At 32.0% G+C, this 27,505-nt stretch overlaps 1 protein-coding gene and 1 long non-coding RNA gene across 3 annotated transcripts in view; one reads left to right on the top strand and one right to left on the bottom strand.

Annotated features, from left to right (window-relative positions):
* Positions 1–8,327: 8,327 nt before the first annotated feature.
* Positions 8,328–27,505, bottom strand: part of LOC127729224 (uncharacterized) — a 39,430-nt gene continuing 20,252 nt past the window's right edge. Inside the window, exons 2-4 of one of the 2 annotated variants that reach the window (XM_052236951.1) lie at positions 24,646–24,889; positions 19,529–19,554; positions 14,560–14,707 (exon numbers count right to left, since the gene is read on the bottom strand). In XM_052236951.1, the coding sequence (XP_052092911.1) occupies positions 14,699–14,707; positions 19,529–19,554; positions 24,646–24,889 (279 nt within the window). In that variant the 3' untranslated portion in view covers positions 14,560–14,698. Of the gene's footprint in view, positions 14,708–19,528; positions 19,555–24,645; positions 24,890–27,505 lie in introns of both variants that reach the window. The other variant, XM_052236950.1, reaches the window with a different exon arrangement.
* Positions 17,487–19,300, top strand: LOC127729249 (uncharacterized). The gene is made up of 2 exons (XR_007994561.1): positions 17,487–17,609; positions 18,108–19,300. It is a non-coding gene; the product is annotated as an uncharacterized LOC127729249 (long non-coding RNA).

Here is a 27,505-nt window from a genome sequence, read left to right as displayed (position 1 = left end):
AGTTAAAACATTGATATATATTTCAGTGTTCACATTTACAAACAGAATTGCACAAAATCATATTGAACAGTTCAGACAGAACTTGCTGTTTTATGATTTTGCTGTAGTGTCTTACATGTAATTTCAACAACTATGAGCTTTAATTAATCCATTTTTACATATTTCATGTGTGTATCTTCTCCTCTTTTCCTGAATTTTATTTTAACCATCCTGATATTGTTCCATTTTTTAAATACTTTTTAGGCTTACACCCTAATTTTTCATACATACCGATTTAAGTGTTGTTTACTTTCTAGACATATTTTTATCATATTCATTGTGTGTTTTTAATTGGATCATTTGTTCCACAGATTGAATAGTTATCATGGCTACAGTGTTGTTATTTGATTGATGTACAAACATGTATCCCCAACATATCCTTTTCATTGATCTAAGGGTCAGCATAAGGTTATTTATGAAAGTGAAGTGTCAATACCATATGCCAAGCTCTAAATCCCCTTGTGTATAGACAATTTGTGAATGATTCAAAGAGAAATTAATAAAGATGTGCAATAATTACAATCTGATGCCCTCATGGGTGTATCTAATTCTTATAAAAAAAAACGTGTGCATAATACAGTACCTTTAAATATATGGATATACTACATCTATCATGCTTTTTAATAAATAACAAGCATTCTTTGAGTATTGCATGGCAATACATAGTCCCCTACCGGTTAAAAATTGATTAAATTGTAATGGAATGAAATTCTAACTTGATCATCTACAACTTGTCAAGGTGTAAACTACATAAAATAACAAACAAACCTACCACTAAATTCTTCAAACAATTTACTAAAAAAAAAGGGAAAAAAATCCAAAATGTCATTTATCTTAATATTATGTCTTTTACAATTCTTTTAAAAAATGAGTCATTTCCTTTTGAACAGAAATCTTGTAATTAATAAGTATTTCATAATAAAATTAATTCTAGGGAAAGTTAAAAAAACGAGTTATTTCCCTTTGAACAGAAATCAAGTAATAAATAAGTATTTCATCAAAAATTTAATTCTAGGGAAAGGGCTTAAACTGAACAAGGAGAAAAGCTTAAATCGTGAAAATCGAACTTGACCTGTAACTTGTCATGATAAAACAATACACCAAATATCAAATCAATATCTTGAAGCATGAAGAAAAAGTCTGGATAACTGATTTGACCGACTGAGGGATGGACAGACGGACGGACAGACAGACGGATAGAGTGCAAACTTAAGTCCCCTTTGACTTCGTCGGTATGGGACTAAAAATACAACCAAAATGCTGAAAGCAACTTGGGAAAGACCCATTCCTTAATCAGTGAAAGCTATCATTTTCCATTAACCATAATATCATGATGTACAAAATGTCGACTAAATCATGTAAATATACCCCATGGGGCTAACACCCACAGCCATGTCAGTGGTATATATGTAATACAATGCACATGTACATACAATTTTCAATTGTCTTCTTTGATGTTTAGCTCATCATGCTAAAATTGACATTCTAAATGATATCTGTACATATTCAAAAGTACATACATGTACGTTTGCAGCACAGGCACTTGTCTCAGAAAATAATTTCCTATATACCTTAATATAACATACAACATGTTAGGATTTTTTTTAATCTTTATCAATATATATGTTCCTGTATCAATATATATGTTCCTGATGGACGTCAACTCCACCTTTCGATAAGTTTCAATAATTTTTTTTTATTATTTCAAAGAGAAGGACACATCTCTCTCAGTCTTTCGACTTCTAAGTCCATCCATCCAATCTGTTGCTGCTGACCAAAATATAAGATGCTGCTAAACTCTTCGTGCAAATTTAATAGCTTTAGTTAAGTTTTTGTTTACACGTCTACAATTAAAAGTGCGAACTTTGTATAAGTACAATATATTATAAATTTGACACTTACCAACTCATCGGATATACGTTCGTACTAGCTTGTGATTAAGAACACCGAGTTGAGGGTTCATGGCAAACAATTTAGTAAATGTCGCACTGTACTGAATAGGACATCGATAGATAGTCCACCGTTCCTTAACAACGTTTGCCACTTTGTTGTGACAGGATAAAAATTAGAACTTGGTTAACGTTATCTCTGGTTTATATGTATAATGACATGGTTAAATACTTTTAACTCTGTGGTACCTTTACCTTTCTTAAAACTAAAAATTAAGTGAGTTATGAAAATCTCAAAAAAACTAAGATACATCAACACCGCTAAATACTTTTTTCAGATTGAGAAAACAAATTCGCTTCTATTACTAAGGAACCCTAATCTGTAAAGAAGCTGTTCCACAAAAGATGGCAAAACACCCCTTTAAAAACACAAATTAAAATCGATGGCTTAAACACGAGTTGATAACTTTATTTGCTTAATCTGCTTACATTAACAAGGTGCCAACATAAATATTGTTTTCATGTTGTTTTTTTTTTTATCAAATATTCAGTCTAATTAAAATATAGAACTCAAATCAGAGTTCTATATTTTAATTAGACTGTCAAATATTTCTAATACCTCCGATTTTAATATTGAAAACAAGGCTCCTAGTTTTTGAAATTTAAAATTTAATGTTAAGACAGCTTAGGATACTTGTGGTCAAGTGTTACTGGAAACCTTAATATTATCCGTAAACCCTTTTTGTTAATTTCATTTGAAAGTGTCCTTGATATCATTCACTCTCTGAAATTAACTGGAAAGAATGGTAAGTCATTGACAACGCATTCCTACTGCAATATTGCCACAAAAGAGAAATTCGAAACAAATTTATAAAGTCTCTCTTTAGAAAAAGATACAGAGGGAATCTGACTGTGATTCATTGGAACCAACTGGAAGAAGACATAGTGTGCGCCAAGTCAGTTGAGAGCTTCAAAACAGTTCTCCGACGCCGTCAATATGTGCTCTCTCTCCCGTCGAGTTAAAGCCAGAATTGGTACCTTCGACGTGACGATACAGATACAGATTCAGAATTGCTTCAATCAATTTGAAGTTAACTTTATATAAATCATTCCAGTAAACAAATATATCTCCTTCATAACAAGCCAAATACTCTCGAATGTGATCTAAGTTTATACCTACTGACAATAAAGAACCATCATAGCTGTAGCCTGGGGTTCTATTTTAAAATAAAGAGATGTGGTATGATTGCCAATGAGACAATTACCCAGAATGGTTCAAATGAAGTGGATATAAACAATTATATGCAACCGTACGGCCTTCAACAATGAGAAAAGCCCAAACCGTATGGTCGGCTATAAAAGGCTCCGACATGAAAAATATGAAACGATTCAACTGAGAAAACTAACGGCCTAATTTATAACAAAACAATTTACGAAAAACAAATATGACAGACATGAACCAACGACAACCACTGAACTACATGCTCCTGACTTGGGACAGGCACATAAAGAATGTGGCGGGTATAAACATGTTTGCGAGCGCTTAATCCTTCCCCTAACCTGGGACAGTGGCGTAACAGTACAACATAAGAACAAACTTTAAAAATCAGTTGAAAAAGGTTTAACTCATCAGATGGATACAAATAAAAATACATCTAACAAAAACACATACTGGACGTGGACGGGTACTTATACACCCCACAACAAAAAGACACTAAGTACATATCTGAGAGTACTCGCAGTTACTGACAGCTAGTTCAAAGCCAATAACAACAAATAAAAAAAATCATGTATCTAAGACTAAAATATCAATCAGTACACTAGTTCACTGCTCGACAATAGACGCTAACATCAACATCCATGGATGGATGGCTTATTAACGTCCAGTGGCAAATTAAACGCATACTAGTATTCAGTTCGAGAACATGTTAGTGCGATATGTCTGAATGATAATCATGCTTTGTACTAGACCGACACCCTAATCGAGCCGGATTTAAATGTGCTAGTTCATCAGGTAACAGGCCGCAAGAAGACATGTAACCGTACTCGGTCTTTGCTCTTACTCCTTAATGCACAGTGCTTAGTGGAGAAGCAGCCAATACCAATTTTACAGTTTTTGGTTTGACCCGACCTGGGTTCGAACCCACGACCTCCCGCACTTGAGGCAATCACGCTACCATGAGACAACCGAAGCGATTCTAACATTAACAACCTGTTTAGAAATTCGTATATCATAGTAAAAACTTACGATAAAATGAATAATGAATTCTGCCAATCTACCCTCGCTGAAATTTTATCGCATGTTTTTAGTATGTATATATACGAGTTTCCTAGTAGGTGTAAAAACCGAGTCAGGTTTCAGTTTTCTCAGCTAGTCAAAGCTAGTTGTTCTGTATAGTCCCTTATGATTTTGATGCTCCAGCTTTTTGTTTATGTTTTTAGTGCTCCAAACTTTTCGTCTTGAATATCTGACTTTAAAGCTGATATTTGCGGTTTCTTTGCCACACACACGGCATATATCAGTAAGATCAAAGAGTGGTTCGCTCGGAGTCAGACTTATGAAAGTTTCTGAGTAAGGTGATATGTCTTCCTGCTTTACTTTTATATTATGTTTATAAATTATATTGTAATTATTCATTTTGGGAGCCGTGATTGGCAAATAAAATATTTGTTTATTTGTTTGCTTACTGTTACTTTGAAGTCTTATTCGGCGTATCGGTCTAGTCCAAAGTATACTCAAATAGCATATCTTTGCCAATAAATTGGCGATTCGCAGCAATCCACCAATAAATCAACCAATCGCTAGCACAACTAATTACAAACGTATACTGTCTTTTACAGCAGAATGCATTGAGTGTGTAGGTAAAAGTAATATCTTTGGTTAGCTTGCTTGTTAGCTGAACCGTGAAGTCATTGTTAGGTTAGGTAAACTACCCTCCTTTAAGAGTAGACTAGTCCGAATGATAACCAATCTATCTGTCTGTAGGACTATACTACTCCAAAAGGAGGGTAGTATACCTAACCTAATAATGACTTCACGGTTCAGCTAACAAGCAAGCTAACCAAAGATTCTACCTTTACCTACACACTCAATGCATTCTGCTGTAACTGTTGTGACTGACCTCATGGACCTGGATCTCCCAACAACAGTGTTTAGCATTGAATAAAATTTAGATGAAAATGTATATACAGGTACGAAAATCATAATTATACAAAAATCTTTCACGTATTACTAGTAAGTATCTTTCATATCCAAATTGGAAACAAGGACAAATGATAGACAAGTTTGTCGAAAAATAAAATATCAGTCACAAAATATAACAACGAAAACCGAAGCGATCTAAAACCCGGTTAAAAGTTATGAGTGAACTTAGGTTCTCCGGAAGGGCGAACAATTCTTGCTACACTAGTGGCACTCAGCATATTGGTCACGACTCCATCACGAGTAAAAATCCGCATGCATTGACAGCTCATAAAAGAGGAAAGGAGAACAGAAATGTGATCAAGAAAAATATACTGGGCCCATTGCCATCTGTGACAAGATAACCCGTAGGTCAATAAGACAATCAAAACAGATGACTCCAACTTTACTATCATTTATTTACTGGCTTTCTTGTAAGGACAAATCTCTATCCAACTAAAGCCTGATGGAAAACGCATGCTGTGGAATAACTTATCAAGTTGGAGACACATACTCATTTATGCAAGATATACTCAGTGTTGCTGCATTAAAATGAAAGATTGAAGTCGCCTCTTTTTGTCCTGAAGTTCTGATTTTACCCTCATTATCAGTTTCTAAATTATACAGGTCAATATATGCAGTAGATCTAGTTGTTGCTGTGGTATCCTTTATTTCATATGCAATCAATATATGCAGTAGATCTAGTTGTAGCTGTTTTATCATTTATTTCGTATTCAATGTGATCGATGAGATCAACATAGCCACAAAACTTTCAAATTAATTTAGTTGAAATGAAATGCTCCGCTGGGCGCAGCTTGATACGACCGCAGAAGACGAACCCTGAACAGTTGGGGCAAGTATGGACACAACATTCAAGCTTGATACACACTGAATTTGGATTGTGATTAAGTATTTGACACAGCATAGGTTTCTGACACAGAATGAATGTGGTCTAAGAACTTAAAATTTTTTAATTTACCTATTCAAACCATATCATTATTTTTTGCTTTTATATATAAATCAGAAATATCCAATGTAAAATGGAAAATTTTAATGAAAAAAAAAGGGAAAAAAAAATCCCTCCCCCCAAATATTTTGAACCCCCTTATGATTCATCACCCCCAAACTCAATCCCAGCCTTCCCTTTGTGGTATGGTACCTTGCAGTACAATTTCAGAGAGATCCATACACTTGAACACAAGTTATTGTCAGGAAACTAGAAATATGCTTGTTTTTTTGCCCCTTTTTGACCCCTAATTTCTAATATTTTGAGGCAATTACCCCCAAAATCAATCCCAGCCTTCCCTTTGTGCTATGTTACCTTGCAGTACAATTTCAGAGAGATCCATACACTTGAACACAAGTTATTGTCAGGAAACTAGAAAAATGCTTATTTTTGGCCCCTTTTTGGCCCCTTATTCCTAAACCTTTTGGGCAATTACCCCCAAACTCAATTCCAGCTTTCCCTTCGTGATATGGAACCATGTAGTACAATTTCAGAAAGATCCATACACTTACACACAAGTTATTGTCATGAAACTAGAAAAATGCTTGTTTTTGGCCCCTTTTTTGGCCCCTAATTCCGAAAATTTTGAGGCAATTACCCCCAAAATCAATCCCAGCATTCCCTTTGTGATAGGGAACATTGTGGTACAATGTCAGAGAGATCCATACACTAACACACAAGTTATGTCTGGAAGTTACAAAAATGCTTATTTTTGGCCCCTTTTTGGCCCCCAATTCCTTAACTGTTGGTAACATAACCCCCAAAATCAATCCCAATCTTCCTTTTGTGGTATTGAACCTTATGGTAAAATTTCATAGAGTTCCATTCACTAAAACTAAAGTTAGAGTGCGAAAACCAATGTGTCTTCGGACAACGACGCCAACGTCATACCAATATACGACCGCAAATTTTTTTTGCAGTCGTATGAAAACACATCATCTACATTTTAATGAGTAATGTCAGCTTCTTTTCATCATTCTCAGAATTACTTATAGACAGTCTGACACAAATGAATAAAGGAACAATCCAGGGATAATTGTAGTTGGTTCTCATAGGATTCTTATCCTCAAATGGATCACCAAGACCAGTCATATAAGTGTTTTCTGCATTTTATCACTGGCAATAACGGTGATAAGGCAATGTTCAAGGTTGTACTGGAAACAGTGTGCATCACAATTTGTTACACATCAATAACATACATATTGTGTTGCTAATGCTTCCCAAAGGCCAGTGTACTGCTCTAGTAGATATTACCAAATAGCATTCAATGCTTTTATAAATTTTGACTTGGATGGAGAGTTGTCTCATTGGCACTCATACCACATCTTCTTATATCTATTTACTCATACAAAATATGCCACAGTTTACCATAGCAATTACACAGGATATTTTTTAATGTGTCTTGTACAATATATACTGATATTGACCTCACTCCTTGTTCCCATTAACACATGATTAGTTATTAATGACTATGCTGTTATATTGAATCCCAGAATCATGTTGCTTGGTAAACATGATTCCTCACATTCTAACCATTTTGGTGATCCTGGTTTACTTTAGTTAGGGAGGCATTACTTACAAGTTAAGGGTATAGGAACCATAGATGGAGAGTGAATGGTGAAAAGGAAGCACAGTGGTAGTGAATATGGGAGATACAAAAGTGCGAGAAAGAGTGAAGGAATGTCACTCAGAGTGGTGAAAACGAGGGAGTGAAATTTGAATCTTGGCACTTCTTGTTATAAAGGTTGTGTTCAGAAAATAAGGTTTTCTTATACTTCAGGATGCCTAAGTATGAAAAAGAGGTATTGTCAGCAAATTCACCACATTCCCTTTTCCCAGTCATATACTGAACATGATTCATTGTCAGATGGTCTTACCCAAAATTTTCATGAGATATAATACTACCATTGTATTAAGTTTCATTTAAATCCTTATCCTATGTAAGAGTACTTTTCTTTATAAGGTACCTCAACCCAATCACTACATTTTAAGGACATTAAAATTGTGTAGACCAGAAACATTTTCCATCATTCACATCTTCATATTATATATAACTATTGTGCAAAGTTTTATCATAACTACTCATGCAATAATAATGAAGTTGCACAATTTCTGGTAGAATGGGACAAGACGATTCCTAGATACTTTAATTTGCCATTGGGTAATCCCCCAAAAAATAGTATTTTGCCAAGTGGTAATAATAAAAATAAACTGAAGTGAATAAGCACGATTTATTTGAAATATATACAATATAAAGATAGATTATCTTAACAAAAAATGAGTTTGTTATGTATAAATTATAAGAAAAATTGAAAATTAATTAAAAGACAATCACAGAATACAAACAAAAAATGTATTTTTTGGTACTTCTTGAGAAAAATATATATTTAATGGAATCAAAGCTGTTAACAATGTAAATACAGTAAAAATTTGGAAAACTATAAGCATTTCCATATAATATTTCTCCCTATTTAACTCTCATTCAATAAAGGAAAATTTTTGAAACAAAATAGAAAATATAACTATACTTCTAGCAGTTAAACCTTAAAACAGATTAACATAGTACATAGTTATAAACCTTTTAATAATAAACTTTTTCACATTATTTGCATTCCAGCATTTCTAGGCAGCAATAAATATACCATCCTGGTAAAAGATGTTCAACAATAAAGACTTGTAATTATGATTTAACAAATTTAGCAAAGATGTGCATAATTCCGTCATCAAAATTGCAGGAATGCAGATGATTTTAAAAAGAGTTTAAAACAAGTTACATTGTATATATTAACCTTGTACAACAAATCTTATATCGGGTAAAAATGACTGAAAATGAACATAATTTTACAATTTATTTACCTTGAATAATATCAAGATCAAGGCATCATGGAATGAATATAAGCTGACTTTAAACGCAAGTGTAAGCTGTAAAAATACTCACAATATATCATTGTCTACTGAACTGGCCAAAACAACTTCAATTAAAAACATTATAATGTCAACCCATATATAAAAATAGATAAGTTTTACTACATATATATTTGGAATGCAATGCAAATAATTTCATCATCATGGTTCTTTAAAATATGCTTGAAAGAGAAGAAATGCTGAAATCTTTCTTTTTATTCAGTCTTTTACCAATGGCCAAACAGCAGTGTGAAAGGCATGACTACATTGTTGAATTTAACTAATAACCTACAAAAATGTATATCTATTTTCATATTAATTTACCGATAGGTTTTTCATTCATATCGGCAACAAACCTAGCTGTCGCATTGAGAACATTTTTTTAAAGTGAGTTCTATCTTTTCACCACAACAATGATCTCTCAACTGCACCTTTTGGAATGAGAGATAAACCTGTCCGAATTGAAAAACCATCTACATTTGAACAATGAAAGAAATAGAATATGATCAAATTATATATACTCCATAATACAAGTCTACTATTCTCCAGAAAATAGAATAAATTACTGTAAGTTAACAATTCCTAACATAAATCAGTCTTCTTTTGAGACAGTTGGTTATCTAAGAGGATTTCTATATTCTTTTTAATACTTAAAAATCAATACCTACAAATGCATTGTTTCTCTCCATGAATCACATCTTGATTTTTCATATTTTACAATATTGTCATTTGAGAATCTTAATATAGTAAATTCTAAGAAATGTTTCTCAATTGTACATCAAATTCTGATTTAATAATATATTAAAGTTATTCTGGTCAATAATGTGTCATAGTAAACAATAATGAACATAATTTATTTAACAAAATTTTTGCACTAAATTAATAGTAACTACTACAGGTATTCAGTGTCAGTCTTGCAGGCAATTTGATAACCTTATCAAGATTTGGCAAAATATTAAACAATAAAACTTGTACTGAGTGTAGACAAAGGTTAATGACTAATGAGTACCAGTGTTCTAATGAAGTATTTTAATAAATTTAAATAAATTTATCATTTTGGGGAATGGAAAATGAAAATCACAATTATGTAAAGTTAAGTTACAAAATGTTTACACTTGGTATGTCAAAGGCATAAAACAATATGGTGCTACTGAATTAATCACTTATATACACTGTAATTAACTGATAAAGAATGTACTACACACATATTTTCAATGTCCTGCAATTACAATGATAGAAATGTTATAAACTGTTACACATGTATTACAACAATACACATTGTAATACACTTATAAACAATGTAATAAATTGAGGCACAATGTAATACACTAATACACAGTGTAGCACACTGATACACAATTGAATGTTATATTACACTAGATTTCCATTATTGCATACTAGTAATTAAGTATTGATTGCATATATACCCTGTGTTAAATCAAATTAAATTTTCAATCATTAGTGTTTTATACTACAAATTTATTCAAATAACATGATGGAAAAAAGTAAAAAATCTTGTGACAATTTTAACATTTATGCAGGAAGACTAGACTAATACAAATTAGTACAACTTTAGTACTGATTTCACAGCTATACAACATAATTTTAAATATTGTTTTAAAAATAATGTTTTAATTTTTAAATTTGGAACTTTGACTCAAAATGTTCACACAAATTGTGATTCATTAGAAACCTAAATAATGATGATCCTATTAAAGTTTAATTCCTGCTGGATTGCAATCTTTATTTTGGTTAAATATTGCTGAATCAGAAAATTTTAACCATTAAATCCTAAATCTAATTCCTGAGAGATTATATGGCCCCCTTAACATATGATTTCTAATTTACTAACAACTTCATCCAGGCATGATCATCCGATCAGAAACCCTATTCCAGCATTATATAATACATCTGGAATACCTTACATCAAAACATTACAGATCTTTATTAATTCTCTTAGATCAGACATCTAGTTCATATGGAATTATTCTGCTTGATAGTTCAGAAAACATTTGACAAATGGATAAGACACAATAGGCATATATCTTCAAGGAGTGTATGGCTCTTTTTACACAAATTCTTATGACTAAAATTGCTAGTAAATTATACTAAACCGCAAATGACTTATAATTATTTTTTTCACATAACCTGAACCCAATAGCTTCCGGTAATAATAGCTAAGGCTATCTGAAACTTATTGGAATCTGTGTCTGAAGTTAGTCTGACATTACTGTTGTACTTAATCCTGTTCCATGTAGAAGTCAATTACGATACAGAGGTCTTATTTAGAGCAAGTGGGTCTTGTACATATTCATTTTATGGCTTTTTTATGTTTAGAGCTCAAAATCAATGCATATGCTACCAGTTATGCACTCAACAAGTACAATTTAAATGAGACCAAAAGTAAAATCATAATACTATGATAAATGTATAAGTCTCCCTGCATACCTTCAAAATCAAACAAGCAATTCTGAAATTGAATGATATTATACATATGAATGAAAAAAAATTATGCTAATTAAAATATGAATGTTTTAAACTTTTACAAGTTGAATGAAAAAAACTTGTACAGTATTTTTCATCAACCAACTAAATGTGTTCATTCTAAATTTTTCTCACTCTATGTCTCAAATCTAAATTGATAATTTCCTGATATTACATTAATAGTTTGAAATTAAAGTCCAGCATGCAAGCTTTTAACCATATTTATGTGAAAAAAAGAATATAATATTGGGATATGAATTTGAAACTGCTTTGCACCTGACCTACATGCAAAGCCAAAATATAAGCATGATAATATCTTCTATTCATATCAAAGTAAATCAGCAAAAATTTCCTTTTGATCCATGAAAGTTATAATGATGTGTAATTTACTTGTTGTATAATGTTCAAATTTTTTGAGACAGTTCAAAATAGATAAGATAAACATAGTTTTGATATAAATAACATAGTAATTATAGATAAAATTCTAACACTCTTTTTATGAAAATTAACAAACTAACGCCTCCGGGTGCGGGAGTTTCTCGCTGCATTGAAGACCCATTGGTGGCCTTCAGCTGTTGTCTGCTCTATGGTCGGGTTGTTGTCTCTTTGACACATTCCCCATTTCCATTCTCAATTTTATAATAAGTGTAAAAAGTTATTATAAGATGTTAACAGGAATCAAAATCATATATGCAGTCATTATTTTCAAAATAAACCAAAAACAATGGAATACATTATAATATAAAATGAGCACAGATGGTATTTAATAAATAGGTATACAAAGTAATAGTTTTTGCCATTTTACATCTTCCATGGAATGAAAAAAAGTAGTTTCCAAAGCATACATTTTTACAATATTAATAAATCTTATTACCTTACAATTCACATTAAGCTTACATTCTGAATGTAAAAACATTAATGTAACATTTCTAGAGTCATGGATTTTTAACAATGGAATGTAAAAGTTACAAATTATTTAGAGTTATTTCCCTTTGATAACTAACTTGGAGGCCAGCTCCAAACAAACTAGTTAATTCTAAGATTGGACAAAATTCAATAGCAACAACATAAATATTACTAAAATGAGCTTTGAATCAAGATTCTTGTTTTAGGTAATACTAAGTTTTGCTTTTAAAACAATTAAAGAAAATGCTGATGAGTTTGAATTAAGGAACACTACAATTTTATTTACAGGAAATACAACATTAAAGAATTTGTGGTGTTCATGGAATTTTAGTTGTATTATAATTAAATAAAATTCTAACAGTATTATGACATGATTATACACATAAATGTGCCTTTGGTTGTCTTTGATTTTCTCTCTGTCAAATAGTAAACAAGTAAAGCTTAGAAACAGTTCATCTAAATGAACACATGTGACCTTTCAAAAATATAATAATTCTGTTAAAAATGAGAATATCTGGAATATTATTCAGAGAGATCAATAAAGGCCATTTTAAGATTTTTGCCAGATCCTTTGGTAAGATCAAATGAGTCATATTCAAATAACAGTCGCTATCAAATAAGATGTCAATTTCCTGTATGTCAGTTTCTGTACATCACCCTCTTTCACTACACTCCACCCCACTCTAAGAAAGAGAAAGTTGTTTCGATAAACCAGATTTTTCAGACTGACTATCCAAATAAAACCCCCATTAATTTCCTGCTTACCTTTTTTGATGATTTCACTATCCTATACTTTGGATATTTCTTATTGAGACATTATAAATCAAACTTAACTTTGCTAACCACTGCAGATTATAATTCTATATATACTTATATTCTCTTAAAATAGTGATACCGTAACAATGCTTTTTTTTATCAAAATAAAACAATATATTAGATTTACAAACATTTATAAACACAACAAATCTACATCTATAAAAAATATAACAAATACCATTACAACAAGCAGCCATTTTAACAATTACCATGACAACCATCTATCATGACAACTGATACCATGACAGCAAGGAGTCATATTAAAAATTATGCTTCAAAACTATCATTCATCAGAAAAAGGGATCTTGAACAAAATAAAAATTAAAATATTAGCATTTCCATGTTATTTGGAAACATTTTTATTGATCCAGAATTCTTAGTTCATGTTCTTAGTGGAGAAGTGTGATTTTGTTTGAGAAAGACTTATAACTCATACAATATACTTAATACTTTCAACACTATCAACTTTAGTAAGTTTTTAAAAGGGCCTCAAAAATATATTTGTGTCATTTTAATATTCATATAATGAGGTAATTGTAAAAGTTGAAAATTTTCCTATACATTATCAAGCTCACCGTAGCACTTTTTCTGAGCAAACAAAAAAATAAAATATATTCAAATCAATCATTGACAACAGGTTCTGAACAGTATTATTAAATGCAATATCAATATACTAAAGGAGTTTTCTGGTTGGTTTACACATAAATATCAAGAAAATCATAAGAAGGTCCTGATGTGGGGTGAGCATCTTCATTTCTGTATTCTTTAATTTGCTAGACCATTTTTCTCTATTCTTTTTTCCTATTATTCTCCATTCCTTATATTTTAGCACCCCATCATTCTCTAGTCTTAATTTTTGGCCTATTTTCTCTATTCTTTATTATTATTGATCTTTATTCTCATTTTTTTGCCCATAATACTCTGTTCTGTAAACCCCATCCAGACCCTCATATAAGATTTTAAAGTCATCAAATCACTAATGTCACTGTTTCATACAAATTTTTAGTCATTGCGATGAATACATTTTTAAGGACCAAATTTTCATGTGAACTTGACAAAATTCAACAAAAATGGCTGCATCAATTTACGCTCATACAATATAAAAAAAAAAAAGGTGTAAAACAAAAGAAAAGTTAATCAAACAACAGCAGAATGAACTGATTATCTGTTTTATACTTCACACATCACACAGAGACATTTCAGAAAGACGTTTAGCAATGACAATGGTAAGACCGCATGAGCTGATGAAAACAATGTTGAAGTAAATAAATAAATAAATAACAAAATGTTAAAATAACATGTCTGATATACTAGAATCTGTATAGTTAATTGTACTGTCCTCATCCGCTGGTTGTAAATCCATGTTCTCGTATTCCTCAAGATCAAGGTCTTCTTTCTTTGGTTCAGGCTCAGGTTCACTGAATGACATTCCGAACTGGAAATCTTCTGTTTGGTATTTAGATCTGTAATTTGTCAGTTCGCCTGCAAATTACAATGATAAAAAAGTTAAGGATGTATTCACACAGTCAGTAAAATAACTTTAGTTTGACCATTACCTGTCTTCACAGAATATAATTAATTGCTACAAAATCAATGATAATGAAGAAAATGCCATTCAAACCCTTAAGCCTGTTCATAAGTCAGGGTTATGTTTCTTTGCTAGCAAAATACCCTGCAAAACATAATTTAAAAGCATACTTTGGACTATTATTTTTGTGGGTACCAAATTTTGTAGATTGAGGAAACATTGTACTTTGGTAGACATTTGATTTAGTGATTTTGCCTAAGTCTGCATACAAGCATTTAGAAAATTTTTGGTTCAACTATACCCATGAAATCAACAAAAAATGGTATCCCACAAGTTATAATGAATCCACAGTACTTGTATTGATAAGATAAGATAAGATAAGATATTTTATTGGTTAAAAAAAAATTAAAGGATTGTTACAAAGACATATACATAAACATACAAACATATATCTGACCACATTTATAAACATTGTATATATATATTTGTATATCCCCTCCATTGTTAAAAAAAAATATTGTTAAAATAATAAATGTATATAATCTCTGCTGAGGAGGTGGTACCACAAATTTATTTAGTACTCAATAAAGCATTTCTAGAATTGTACATGTCGCTTATGAATTTTACAATAATTCTAATTATATCAGTCTCACCGCACGTATACAAAAATTTAAATCTTGCTTCATTAGTCATATCTAAAAAAGAGGGAACTATTTCACTAATTTTGGAAAATATTTGTTCTCTAATTGTATTTAGTTTTGTACATTTTATAGTGAAATGAAATTCATCTTCTACTTCTAAAAGACACAAGGGAAAAATTCTTTCTTCTACAGGAGTTTTAATGTGTCGACCTTGTTCAATTTTAAGAACACTATTACATATTGATGAGACTTCATAGTATTTATTTACATTACTGCTACTTTTTCCATTAATACATAACGACTTTCCCTCTTTCATCGCTAGAATTTAACATGTTTTTCTTTCATATAAAAGGTGTGTCAAAGGATTGCTGTCCACTGACGTATACCAAAACTCCTTCTTGTCATGCTAATTTGAAAAATCAGAAACTTTGTATCTTAAAAATATGTTTTTAATTAAGTTTGTTATTTGATAAACCATAGTCATATTGATTGATTTATAATTGTTGTATTCAATCAAACAGTTCATAAATGTCATTAAATTAAATAATTACTTTATAAAACAGAACTTTAAGATGAATGTTTGCGATCCTATTATATAATCAGAAATGCTTATGAGCATGCAATAAAAATAGATTTCAAGTCATTTCATAAACTTAAATACATGTATTTCTAGGAAAAGAGTGATATAAATAGTTATTGCACTGTAGATCAATATTGGTATGGCACAAATATTAGTAGATCTAAATCGATCAAGATAACAAGTCTGGAAAAAAGAAATGAGAAATTTAAGGAATGAAGAGGGAATGATAAGTCACACATTAATGTATAAATAAGTTTAAAAATTTATTGGTCCTGAATATTCTAGTCAATATGGAATAAGATCCCAGTTGACAGAATTCCTGTCCTGAATATCCCCCCCCCCAAATGAAAATTATGTAAAGGTGCTTAAATTTGTAGTATATTCATGGTTATTCATCAAACTTTAAACTTCTCAGAAATTTTGTATGACTCTGAAATATATAGGTAGATGATTGCCTAGATGGTCCAAATTTGATTTTTGATTTTTACCAGGAAGTGATTAAAACTAGCCTATTAATACTCAAACAGTATTCCTCTTTTAAATGCCAGTCACGAACCTTCAAAAAGTCTCCCATAAACCATGTAGGGGGCTACAAGTATGAGCATGTAACTGAAATATGGCATTCAAATATAGGGAATACAAATAATGATAAAAATACATCGAACTAATGGGGGAAATAACTGGGTCTCGTTCCATATCATTAAAATGATATGTCAATGAGACAGCAACCCAATAAGACAAATTATCAAAAGACAAAAGGTCAACACGCATTCTTCAACAAAATAAAAATGTCATACCAATAAGTCAAGTCCTTTGAATCGACTACACTTCAGTCTACAAAATTAGGAATATATTGAACAGAGACAATAAAAGACCTGCCGTCAGCACCAATGTTTTGACCTTAGACCAAAATAGCCTTACACAAATTTTAATTTAGTATTCACATGCAGATATAAAATTCTGAAAGGTATAAGCTGTGGACTTTTGCTATGAAAGACCAAACAAGGAGAAATAAGAAGAGCTGTAAACTAGAGGCTCTAAAGAGCCTGTGTCGCTCACCTTGGTCTATGTGAATATTAAACAAAGGACGCAGATGGATTCATGACAAAATTGTGTTTTGGTGATGGTGATGTGTTTGTACATCTTAATTTACTGAACATTTTTCCTGCTTACAATTATCTCTATCTATAATTAACTTGGCCCAGTAGTTTCAGAGGAGAAGATATTTGTAAAAGATTACTAAGATTTACGAAAAAATGGTTAAAAATTGACTATAAAGGGCAATAACTCCTAAAGGGGTCAACTGACAATTTCAGTCTATTGACTTATTTGTAGATCTTACTTTGCCGACATTTATTGTTTTTTACAGTTTATCTCTATCTATAATAATATTCAAGATAATAACCAAAAACAGCAAAATCACCTTAAAATTACCAATTCAGGGGCAGCAACCCAACAATGGGTTGTCCGATTCATCTGAAAATTTCAGGGCAGATAGATTTTGACCTGATAAACAATTTTACTTCACTTCAGATTTGCTTTAAATGATTTGGTTTTTGAGTTAAAAGCCAAAAACTGAATTTTACCCCTATGTTCTATTTTTAGCCGTGGCGGCCATCTTGGTTGGTTGACCAGGTCACGCCACACATTTTCAAAACTAGATAACCAAATGATGATTGTGGCCAAGTTTGGTTTAATTTGGCCCAGTTGTTTCAGAGGAGAAGATTTTTGTAAAAGATTACTAAGATTTACGAAAAATGGTTAAAAATTGACTATAAAGGGCAATTACTCCTAAAGGGGTCAACTGACCATTTCGGTTATATTGACTTATTTGTAAATCTTACTTTGCTGAACATTATTACTGTTTACAGTTTATCTCTATCTATAATAATATGCAAGATAACCAAAAACAGCAAAATTTCCTTAAAATTACCAATTCAGGGGCAGCAACCCAATAACAGGTTGTCCGATTCATCTGAAAATTTCAGGGCAGATAGATCTTGACCTGATAAACAATTTTACTTCATGTCAGATTTGCTTTAAATGCTTTGGTTTTTGAGTTAAAAGCCAAAAACTGAATTTTACCCCTATGTTCTATTTTAGCCGTGGCGGCCATCTTGGTTGGTTGACCAGGTCACGCCACACATTTTTAAAACTAGATAACCAAATGATGATTGTGGCCAAGTTTGGTTTAATTTGGCCACGGAGTTTCAGAGGAGAAGATTTTTGTAAAAGATTACTAAGATTTACGAAAAATTGTTAAAAATTGACTATAAAGGGCAATAACTCCTAAAGGGGTCAACTGACCATTTCAGTCATGTTGACTTATTTGTTAATCTTACTTTGCTGAACATTATTGCTGTTTACAGTTTATCTCTATCTATAATAATATTCAAGATAATAACCAAAAACAGCAAAATTTCCTTAAAATTACCAATTCAGGGGCAGCAACCCAACAACAGGTTGTTCAATTCATCTGAAAATTTCAGGGCAGATAGATCTTGACCTGATAAACAATTTTACTTCATGTCAGATTTGCTCTAAATGCTTTGGTTTTTGAGTTATAAGCCAAAAACTGCATTTTACCCCTATGTTTTATTTTTAGCTGTGGCGGCCATCTTGGTTGGTTGGCCGGGTCACGCCACACATTTTTTAAACAAGATACCCCAATGATGATTGTGGCCAAGTTTGGTTTAATTTTGCCCAGTTGTTTCAGAGGAGAAGATTTTTGTAAAAGATTACTAAGATTTACGGAAAATGGTTAAAAATTGACTATAAAGGGCAATTACTCCTAAAGGGGTCAACTGACCATTTCGGTTATATTGACTTATTTGTAAATCTTACTTTGCTGAACATTATTGCTGTTTACAGTTTATCTCTATCTATAATAATATTCAAGATAATAACCAAAAACAGCAAAATTTCCTTAAAATTACCAATTCAGGGGCAGCAACCCAATAACGGGTTGTCCGATTCATCTGAAAATTTCAGGGCAGATAGATCTTGACCTGATGAACAATTTTACCCCATGTCAGATTTGCTCTTAATGCTTTGGTTTTTGAGTTATAAGCTAAAAACTGCATTTTACCCCTATGTTCTATTTTTAGCCGTGGCGGCCATCTTGGTTGGTTGGTTGACCGGGTCACGCCACACATTTTTAAAACTAGATACCCCAATGATGATTGTGGCCAAGTTTGGTTAAATTTGGCCCAGTAGTTTCAGAGGAGAAGATTTTTGTAAAAGTTTACGGACGACGGACGACGGACGCAAAGTGATGAGAAAAGCTCACTTGACCTTTCAGGTCAGGTGAGCTAAAAAGAACTAAATATTTATCATCATTCTAGTATAATCTGACAGATGAATAGCAAATGTAATATGCATTTACAATATGAAATGTATCAGTCATCAACATGCATATTCAATAGCCTTGTAACTTTGACATAGTCCTATATATGTATTTTCAATACCTAAAAAGTCGGGTATGATAAAGGTGAGCTACATACATGTATTAGAGTAAGTTTTTTTACATGATAAAGAATATAAAATTAATTTACCATCTTCATCCTTCTTGATCCCTCAACTTGCAAGACAAAATTCAAATACTTGATTATTCTTTTGGTAGACAAAAAATCAATATACGTTGAAACCAGTCAAGACAAAATCCTAAGTAAACCAGGCGACCATTCAAACTGAACCATGAATTTACTAGGAAACCTGTTTCAACTGAACTCTATAATCCAGGAGACGTGTCTACTTAAATCCTGAATAAACCTGAGGCAACCTGTCTAAATTGAACACTGAATAAACCAGGAAACGTGTCTTTACTGAACACTGAATAAACCAAGTGACCTGTCTACTTGAACCCTGAATTATCAAGGCAAACTGTCCAAGCTGAACCCTTGTATAATCCAGGAGACCTGTCTAAAACGAACCCTAACTAAACCAAAAGACATGTCTAAACTGAACCCTAAATAAACTAAAAGACATGTCTAAACTGAACCCTGAATAAACCAGGAAATCTGTCAAAACTGAACCCTCAATCAGGAGACCTTTTAAACTGAACCTCAAATAAACCAGGAGACCTATCTACTTGAATTCTGAATAAACCAGGAGATCTGTCTAAACTGAACCCTGAATAAACCAAGAGACCTGTCTAAGCTAAACCCTGAATAAACCAAGAGACCTGTCTAAGCTAAACCCTGAATAAACTGAACACTGAATAAACCAGGAGACCTGTCTAAACTGAACCCTGAATACACCATGAGACCTGCCTAAGCTAAATCCAGAATAAACCAAGAGATCTGTCTAAGCTAAACCCTGAATAAGCTGGAAACTGAATAAACCAGGAGACCTGTCTAAACTGAACCCTGAATAAACCAGGAGTTCTGTCTAAACTGAACCCTGAATACACCATGAGACCTGCCTAAGCTAAATCCTGAATAAACCAAGAGATCTGTCTAAGCTAAACCCTGAATAAGCTGAAAACTGAATAAACCAGGAGACCTGTCTAAACTGAACCCTGAATAAACCAGGAGTTCTGTCTAAACTGAACCCTGAATACACCATGAGACCTGTCTAAGCTAAACCCTGAATACACCACTAACCTGTCTAAACTGAACCCTAAATATACCAGGAGACCTGTCTAAACAGAACCCTAAATAAAACAGGAGATATAACTAAACTGAAATCTAAATAAACCAGGAGACTTGTCTAAACTGAACCCTAAATAAACCAAGAGACCTGTCTAAGCTAAACCCTGAATAAACTGAACACTGAATAAACCAGGAGATCTGTCTAAACTGAACCCTGAAAAACCAAGAGACCTGTCTAAACTGAACCATGAATAAACCAGGAAACCTGTCTAAACTGAACCCTGAACAAACCAGGGGACCTGTCTAAACTGAACCCTGAATACACCAGGAAACCTGTCTACACTGAACCCGAAATACACCAGGCGACCTGTCTAAACTGAACCCTAAATAAACCAGGAGATACGTCTAAACTGAACCCTAAATAAACCAAGAGACCTGTCTAAACTGAACCCTAAATAGACCAGGAGACCTGTCTAAACAGAACCCTGAATAAACTAAGAGACCTGTCTGAACTGAACTCTTGTATAAGGAAATAAAATAATAATCTTAAGTTAATCATAGATGTATAAACCCATATATATATAGATGGGTTTATACATCTATGAGTTAATTATCTGTATAAACATAGATGTATAAACCCATACATCTATGGTATAAATGAGCACTGGTGTCTAATTTGGAAAAAACTTCAGTCCCAAAGGGATTTAAATCTAAACTGTTCCCAGACGCAGATCCAAGATTTGGAAAATGGTAGGGCCTCCAAACTCTGCATAGTTCAAAGGTTAATACAGATGAATTATATTTAGTAATAAAAGCTGGAGCATTAAAATCTGCTGTCACTGAGGTGTAGATAATTGGTATTTATAGTATTGAGTATAGGTTCATAAACTAGCTAATTAAGGATGTTCTTGCTCCAGGCTAAAACCTATTAAATAAAACATAATTATGATCACCTAAAGATGACAAGTACATGTAACCAGACATTGTAAACAATTAATTTCTCATCTATGAATTAATAATTAATGGTGGTAATTCATCTTCATTAAAACCCTGATTTTGTTGGATAATACAATTTTTTTAATTACACATCAACATGTGTGACGTTGTCCTGATGTAAGATGATATCACCACAATTTCCGAAAGGCTATCAATTTTGGTAACTTTACTTACAACATTCCTCCCATTCATTTAAACAAAATAAATTATGTGAATTACTAATGTTTAGTTGAAATGTACTGAAACACCATTGTTTAAAGGATTATTTTTGAGGAAACAGACAATCCTTCATAAGGCAAGCTACAAAACTTCACAATGAGTCTCCATAAATATAGAACCCCTTTGAAGAAATTCTCTTGAAGGAATCTTTTTTTTAGAAATTGGAAATAGACAGTCATACAGTACAGGCACTTTTCAATGAATAAAATTGGTTGAACCAGGTTTTTCAGCACAGATGCGTCCAACTATCTAGAACAATAAGCCATCAACTGGTGATTAAGGTCAATAATGATTCAAACTACATGATTTATTTCATTGAGTCATGACTAATAAGTTTGTCCCATCTCATTTTAAACAATCTTATCAATGATCATTGTTAAAATTAACTGTCAAGTTTCAACATACTTCAATCAAAACATTCAACTTCTTTAGACATGTTGTGTTAAATTTCAATGGAAAAATAAGAGAGTAAAAAATTAGACATCACATAAAATGCATATATTTATGATAATCATGGTTCAAAAACTACTAAAAAAAACATATATTTAGACTTTTCATGACAACATATCATTTAGTGCATGCCAAAAAATCTCTAACTTTATAAATAAGAAGATGGTCAATTGAGTTTAAAGTATTTAAGTTTCATCATAACACCATAATAGTATGTTGTCATTAGAAATGTTCTTGACTTTAAGCCGGTAACAGATGCTGTGTACATCAGAAATCACCTGTTTTATAATCATTAAAACTTATTTTCTTACACTGTTCACATACTGTATTCTTTTTAGGTTGAATTTTGATCATTTTTGAAACTATGTCCAATTTTCTTACTCTGTTCACATACTGTATTCTTTTTAGGTTGAATTTTGATCATTTTTGAAACTATGTCTATATTTGTAAAATTATCTATAAATTTTATAATTCTTTTAGTTTCAAGTGATTGGTCATTCTTACTCATACTGGTAATTTTTTTATATGTTATTAGTATTATCAAATACATCAAATATTACATGCATTTTACTTTTTGAAAACTTACTTTTTCATGAAGTACTAATGGTAGTATCACTTGCAATTAACAATTGACTATGCTACAGGATTTTAAATATTTATATATATATATGGAGTTTCTATATACATGTTCAAACTGTTTGTACTTAGTATTCTATTGTTATTGTCTAAAATAATGTATTTACATTGTACTATGCCCTTTGTGAGTTCATGATGTAAATGGAACATAAATATCTTTTTCTTCTTCATAGTACAAAGGTAAGGATTTAATCCAACAACTTCTTAGAATAAAGTATTTCAATTTATATGAGTAGCAGGAATTTGACAAGACAGCAGTAAAGCATATTTATCAAGGACCAAACTAATAAACATTTTTAGAATACCAAAAGAGTTTCTTATCGATGTACAATGTACATGTCTTAATCTGATCAATTACCTTACTTATTTGTAATACATGTATCACTAACTTATGTTTACCCAGAAAGATTTAAAACATCACAACATAAAGTGTTTCCTAAATTTTGTTTTGCTTAATCATACTGTGGAATATTTCATGTAACACCTTTACATTCCATGAACATAAAAAAACATTGTATACATCAAATGAAAGGCCCCATAATGAGTATATTCCTGTGTATTAGATTTAAAACCAAATGAGTTCTTTAGAGACATATACATTGTTGTTAATTAGATGAGCATGCTAGAAGTTGATCAGACTTAATCCAGAATTAGAACTAACCAGACTAAAGTGCTAGCTGTGTATCAGATTTTTTTACCGTAGATACCATTTTTTGAGGATTTTGTGGGGATAGGTGAACCATGAATTTAAATGTTCAACAAATAACAAATTGGCTAGAGGTATAGGGGGAGGGTTGAGATCTCATAAACATGTTTAACCCAAGTCAGGAGCCTCTAGCCTTTGTCAGTCTTGTATTATTTTTAATTTTAGTTTCTTGTGTACAATTTGGAGTTTAGTATTGCATTCATTATCACTGAACTAGTATATATGTTTGTTTAGGGGCCAGTTGAAGGACGCCTTCGGGTGCGGGAATTTCTCGCTGCATTGAAGACCTGTTGGTGACCTTCTGCTGTTGTCTGTTCTGTGGTCTGGTTGTTGTCTCTTTGACACATTCCCCATTTCCATTCTCAATTTTATTCTATTGGGTTGTATGCAGACTTTGGAAAAACCACAAAATCAAATGTCCACGAAACTGCAAGAATTCCTCAATCCACGAAAATAAATTAAATTCACAGTAACAAGTTTAAATAAGAGGGGAGGGTTTTGTACCAGCAAATATGTTTAATTCCGCACATTTTATATGTACCTGTCCCAAGTCAGAAGCCTGTTATTCAGACTATCATTTGTTGCTGTATATCATATTTGTTTTTTTGTTTATTTTTTTGTACATGAATCAGGGCCGTTAGTTTTCTCATTTGAATTGTTTAACATTGGTCATTTTGTGGCCTTTTATAGCTGACTATGAGGTATGGGTTTTGCTTATTGTTGAAGGCCATACGGTGACCTCTAGTTGTTAACTTCTATTTCATTTGGTCTCTGGTGGATAGTTGTCATATTGGAAATCATGCCACATCTTCTTATTATTATATATAGCTAAGCCCTATTCAACTGATTTTTATAGTTTGTTCTTATGTTGTGCTGTTACACTACTGTCTCAGGTTAGGGGGAGGGCTGAATTGGGTGCCTGCAAACATGTTTAAACCCCCCACAATCTGTTTGTGCCTGTCAAGTCTTATTTTTTTTATATCAGTTTTAATTCTGAATTAATATGTACACTAGTTATGTAAAAATGTGCTGCACTTAGTGTAACAAATTTAGGTTTAGAATTAATACTAACCAGCTGAGAGTCCTAAGGGTGTATTAGATTTAATAGTACCATCCTCTCTTGGAGTAGTAGGTTCATCCACATCATCAGAGGACTCATCCCCTAATGAGCCTCCGAGGGACATGACAGTTGTTTCCTCCTGTTGTTTATGGACTTCCACCTCCTCATGGGGATTCTGTTGAAGGTAATCGTGCAGGGCAGCACCCTCGGACTGATATTCATGCATTTTAGGATCTTCATGGAATTTTATCTTTCCCTACAAAACAAATCAGATATTGTATATGAAATATCGGTAGATGACAATAACCTTACTTACAACATGATGTCATTAAATGTAATTGGATATCCTGCATTTATTAAGCTTTATTCTACAATAAGGGCAAATTCCTGCAAGAACCATGGAAAGCTATTATTTAGTATTAACCATAATATCCAATGTAAATTGGATATACCCCTTCAGGATTATACGCCCTAATCTATTCCTTATAATTTTAGGTTTCTCTAATATTATTTACAAAACACTGTTTTGAACACATTAAATCATTTTGCTCATTACACATACATTGTGTGAATCACAGCATGTTCATATTTTACAATTTATATAATGTAGGATTGCAATTCAAGTACTCTTATTTTTGTTCTTTTTCAAATATTTGTGTAACTAATTTACTTGTAGTCCTGTCAGTTTAACCAATACTTCCACTTTTCTATTGTTATTTATAAGCCTAAACAGGGCACCCCCACATGACTTATGATCAATTTTTCTCTCTCAGTTCTCTTAACCACCATTTAATATTTTTCTGGATCTATACTTTAAACATGCACTTCCATGAATGCAATGCAGCAAACATAAATGCAATCTTGTGTATACATCTATAAAGTGATATGCAAGTACAATATATAGCTTATATAAAACAATTTTGTGACCTTGAGTTGTAAATATAAGCCTGTATGGGATATACAATATCTGAACTATTCAGTGAATAAATAAACTAAGTATTAAAAAGAAATCAAATATTCACAAGTGAGAATTTACAATCCTTCAATATCCAAGGGCAAACATTTTAAACATATTTATGGCTTGGACCTTAGTTTCCCTATCACCATCCATGTAAAAATTACTTCGCTTATCTTGATGTTTGCTGTTTCCTGTGTTTATATATCAATTTGCCCATAGCATAAAAAATATTTAAATTTGTACACAAGTTCATGTGAATGAGTAACTTTAATTATAGTTTTTATAATTTCAAACTTCCCATTTATATTCTATGAAATCCTTTGATGACATGCCATATTACATAATTCTCTCACTTCCTATATATTGAATTTCAAAGTTTTTTCTCTCAAATATTTTCCCTATACATTTGTTTGGTGAACAAAAACTAAACTTAGAGAACGGAAACTAAATATTCAGCAACTTTTCCATTTGTAATGGGGTATAACTCTAGAACGGTAAAAGTGACGCCACCAAAATTCACACTTGATCTGTGTTTTGTGGTAATTAGCATTGTGTATAAGTTTCATATCATTTGGTTGAGGAAAACTAAAGTTAGAGAACGGAAACTTCAGCAATATTTCTATTTGTAAAAGGGCATAACTCTAGAACAGTATAAGTGACGCCACCAAAATTCAAACTTGATCTGTGTTTTGTGGTAATAAGCATTGTGTATAAGTTTCATAACATTTGGTTGAGGCAAACTAAAGTTAGAGAACAGAAACCAATTTTGGGATGTACAGACGGATAAAAAAGGATAAAACTAAATGCCCCCTCCGCTACAGTTGGGGCATAAAAATATAGTGTATTAAGCATTGAACACAATCACATATCTTCATATTATACCAAACTTTGATATGACACTATCATTAGTTCTTCTATAAATCTTCTAATTTCAAACTTTGGCAATTTATGTCTATGAAAACAGATTTATCCTTTTTTTTTTTATAATTTTCAATTGTGAGCAAACATTATGCATACCCATACAACCAGAAATGGCCATTGTAACATCATGTGTTGCAGTAAGCAAATTCAAAATGATGACAGTCACCATGTAAGACTGAGGCATCCCCATTTCCCCCTCCTCCTCCCTCTCCCCAAATCCACCAAGAAAAAGACAGACTAGAAGAACATAATTTGATTTAAAGACACATGCCTGTGTAGATAACAAATACATAAAAAGCTTGGGTACACAATGAATCAAATAAATTGGAGTCCAAACTTTTGTCAACTATTCTAATTGTTTTATAAAATGCCTATTGATTATGGACATGTGGACTTTCAGACTTGTGGTTTTACAGTCCAATGATTTCCAGTTTTTACAACATTTAAAGTGATCAGTTTACACTGAAAGACCATCACACTGAATTACATATAAGGTAAACATATGTCCACCTTTTTTAAATGTTTTTCCTTGATTTATAATCCTTAAAACTATCTTCCCACATTATTTGCTGTGTCACCATTTTAGTCCGAAAATAGCTTTAGATTTGGTCTTTTAAAGGTACAGTTTCTGAACTTTCACCCTTTTAATCCATACTTCAAATGTTCATTCACTATTTTAAGTAGTAGCATCTTCCTTACAGCAACCCAAAATTAAGTATAAAACAAGATATGGCTTCAAAAACATTACCATAATTATTCAAAACACAGCTTAGAGCTAAATAATTTTGATTCAACATTTTTAAGATTTCCAGATCATTTGATACTATATAATTTGTAAAACCAATCGTGTATCCTTGTATATTCCGCATATATTTCTATAATTTGGTGTTGGCAAAACTTTCTACACTTTCCTTTATATTGATATCTCAAGTTTATCTACATTGGTTATTTTATAAAACATACTTTGCAAAGAGAAACTAGAAAATATTACTA

Source organism: Mytilus californianus, unplaced genomic scaffold, assembly GCF_021869535.1.
Source record: "Mytilus californianus isolate M0D057914Y unplaced genomic scaffold, xbMytCali1.0.p SCAF_2, whole genome shotgun sequence".
In the NCBI taxonomy this organism is placed as follows: domain Eukaryota; kingdom Metazoa; phylum Mollusca; class Bivalvia; order Mytilida; family Mytilidae; genus Mytilus; species Mytilus californianus.
Note: the sequence above shows the minus strand (reverse complement) of the source record. Positions and strands in the feature narration are given on the sequence as shown.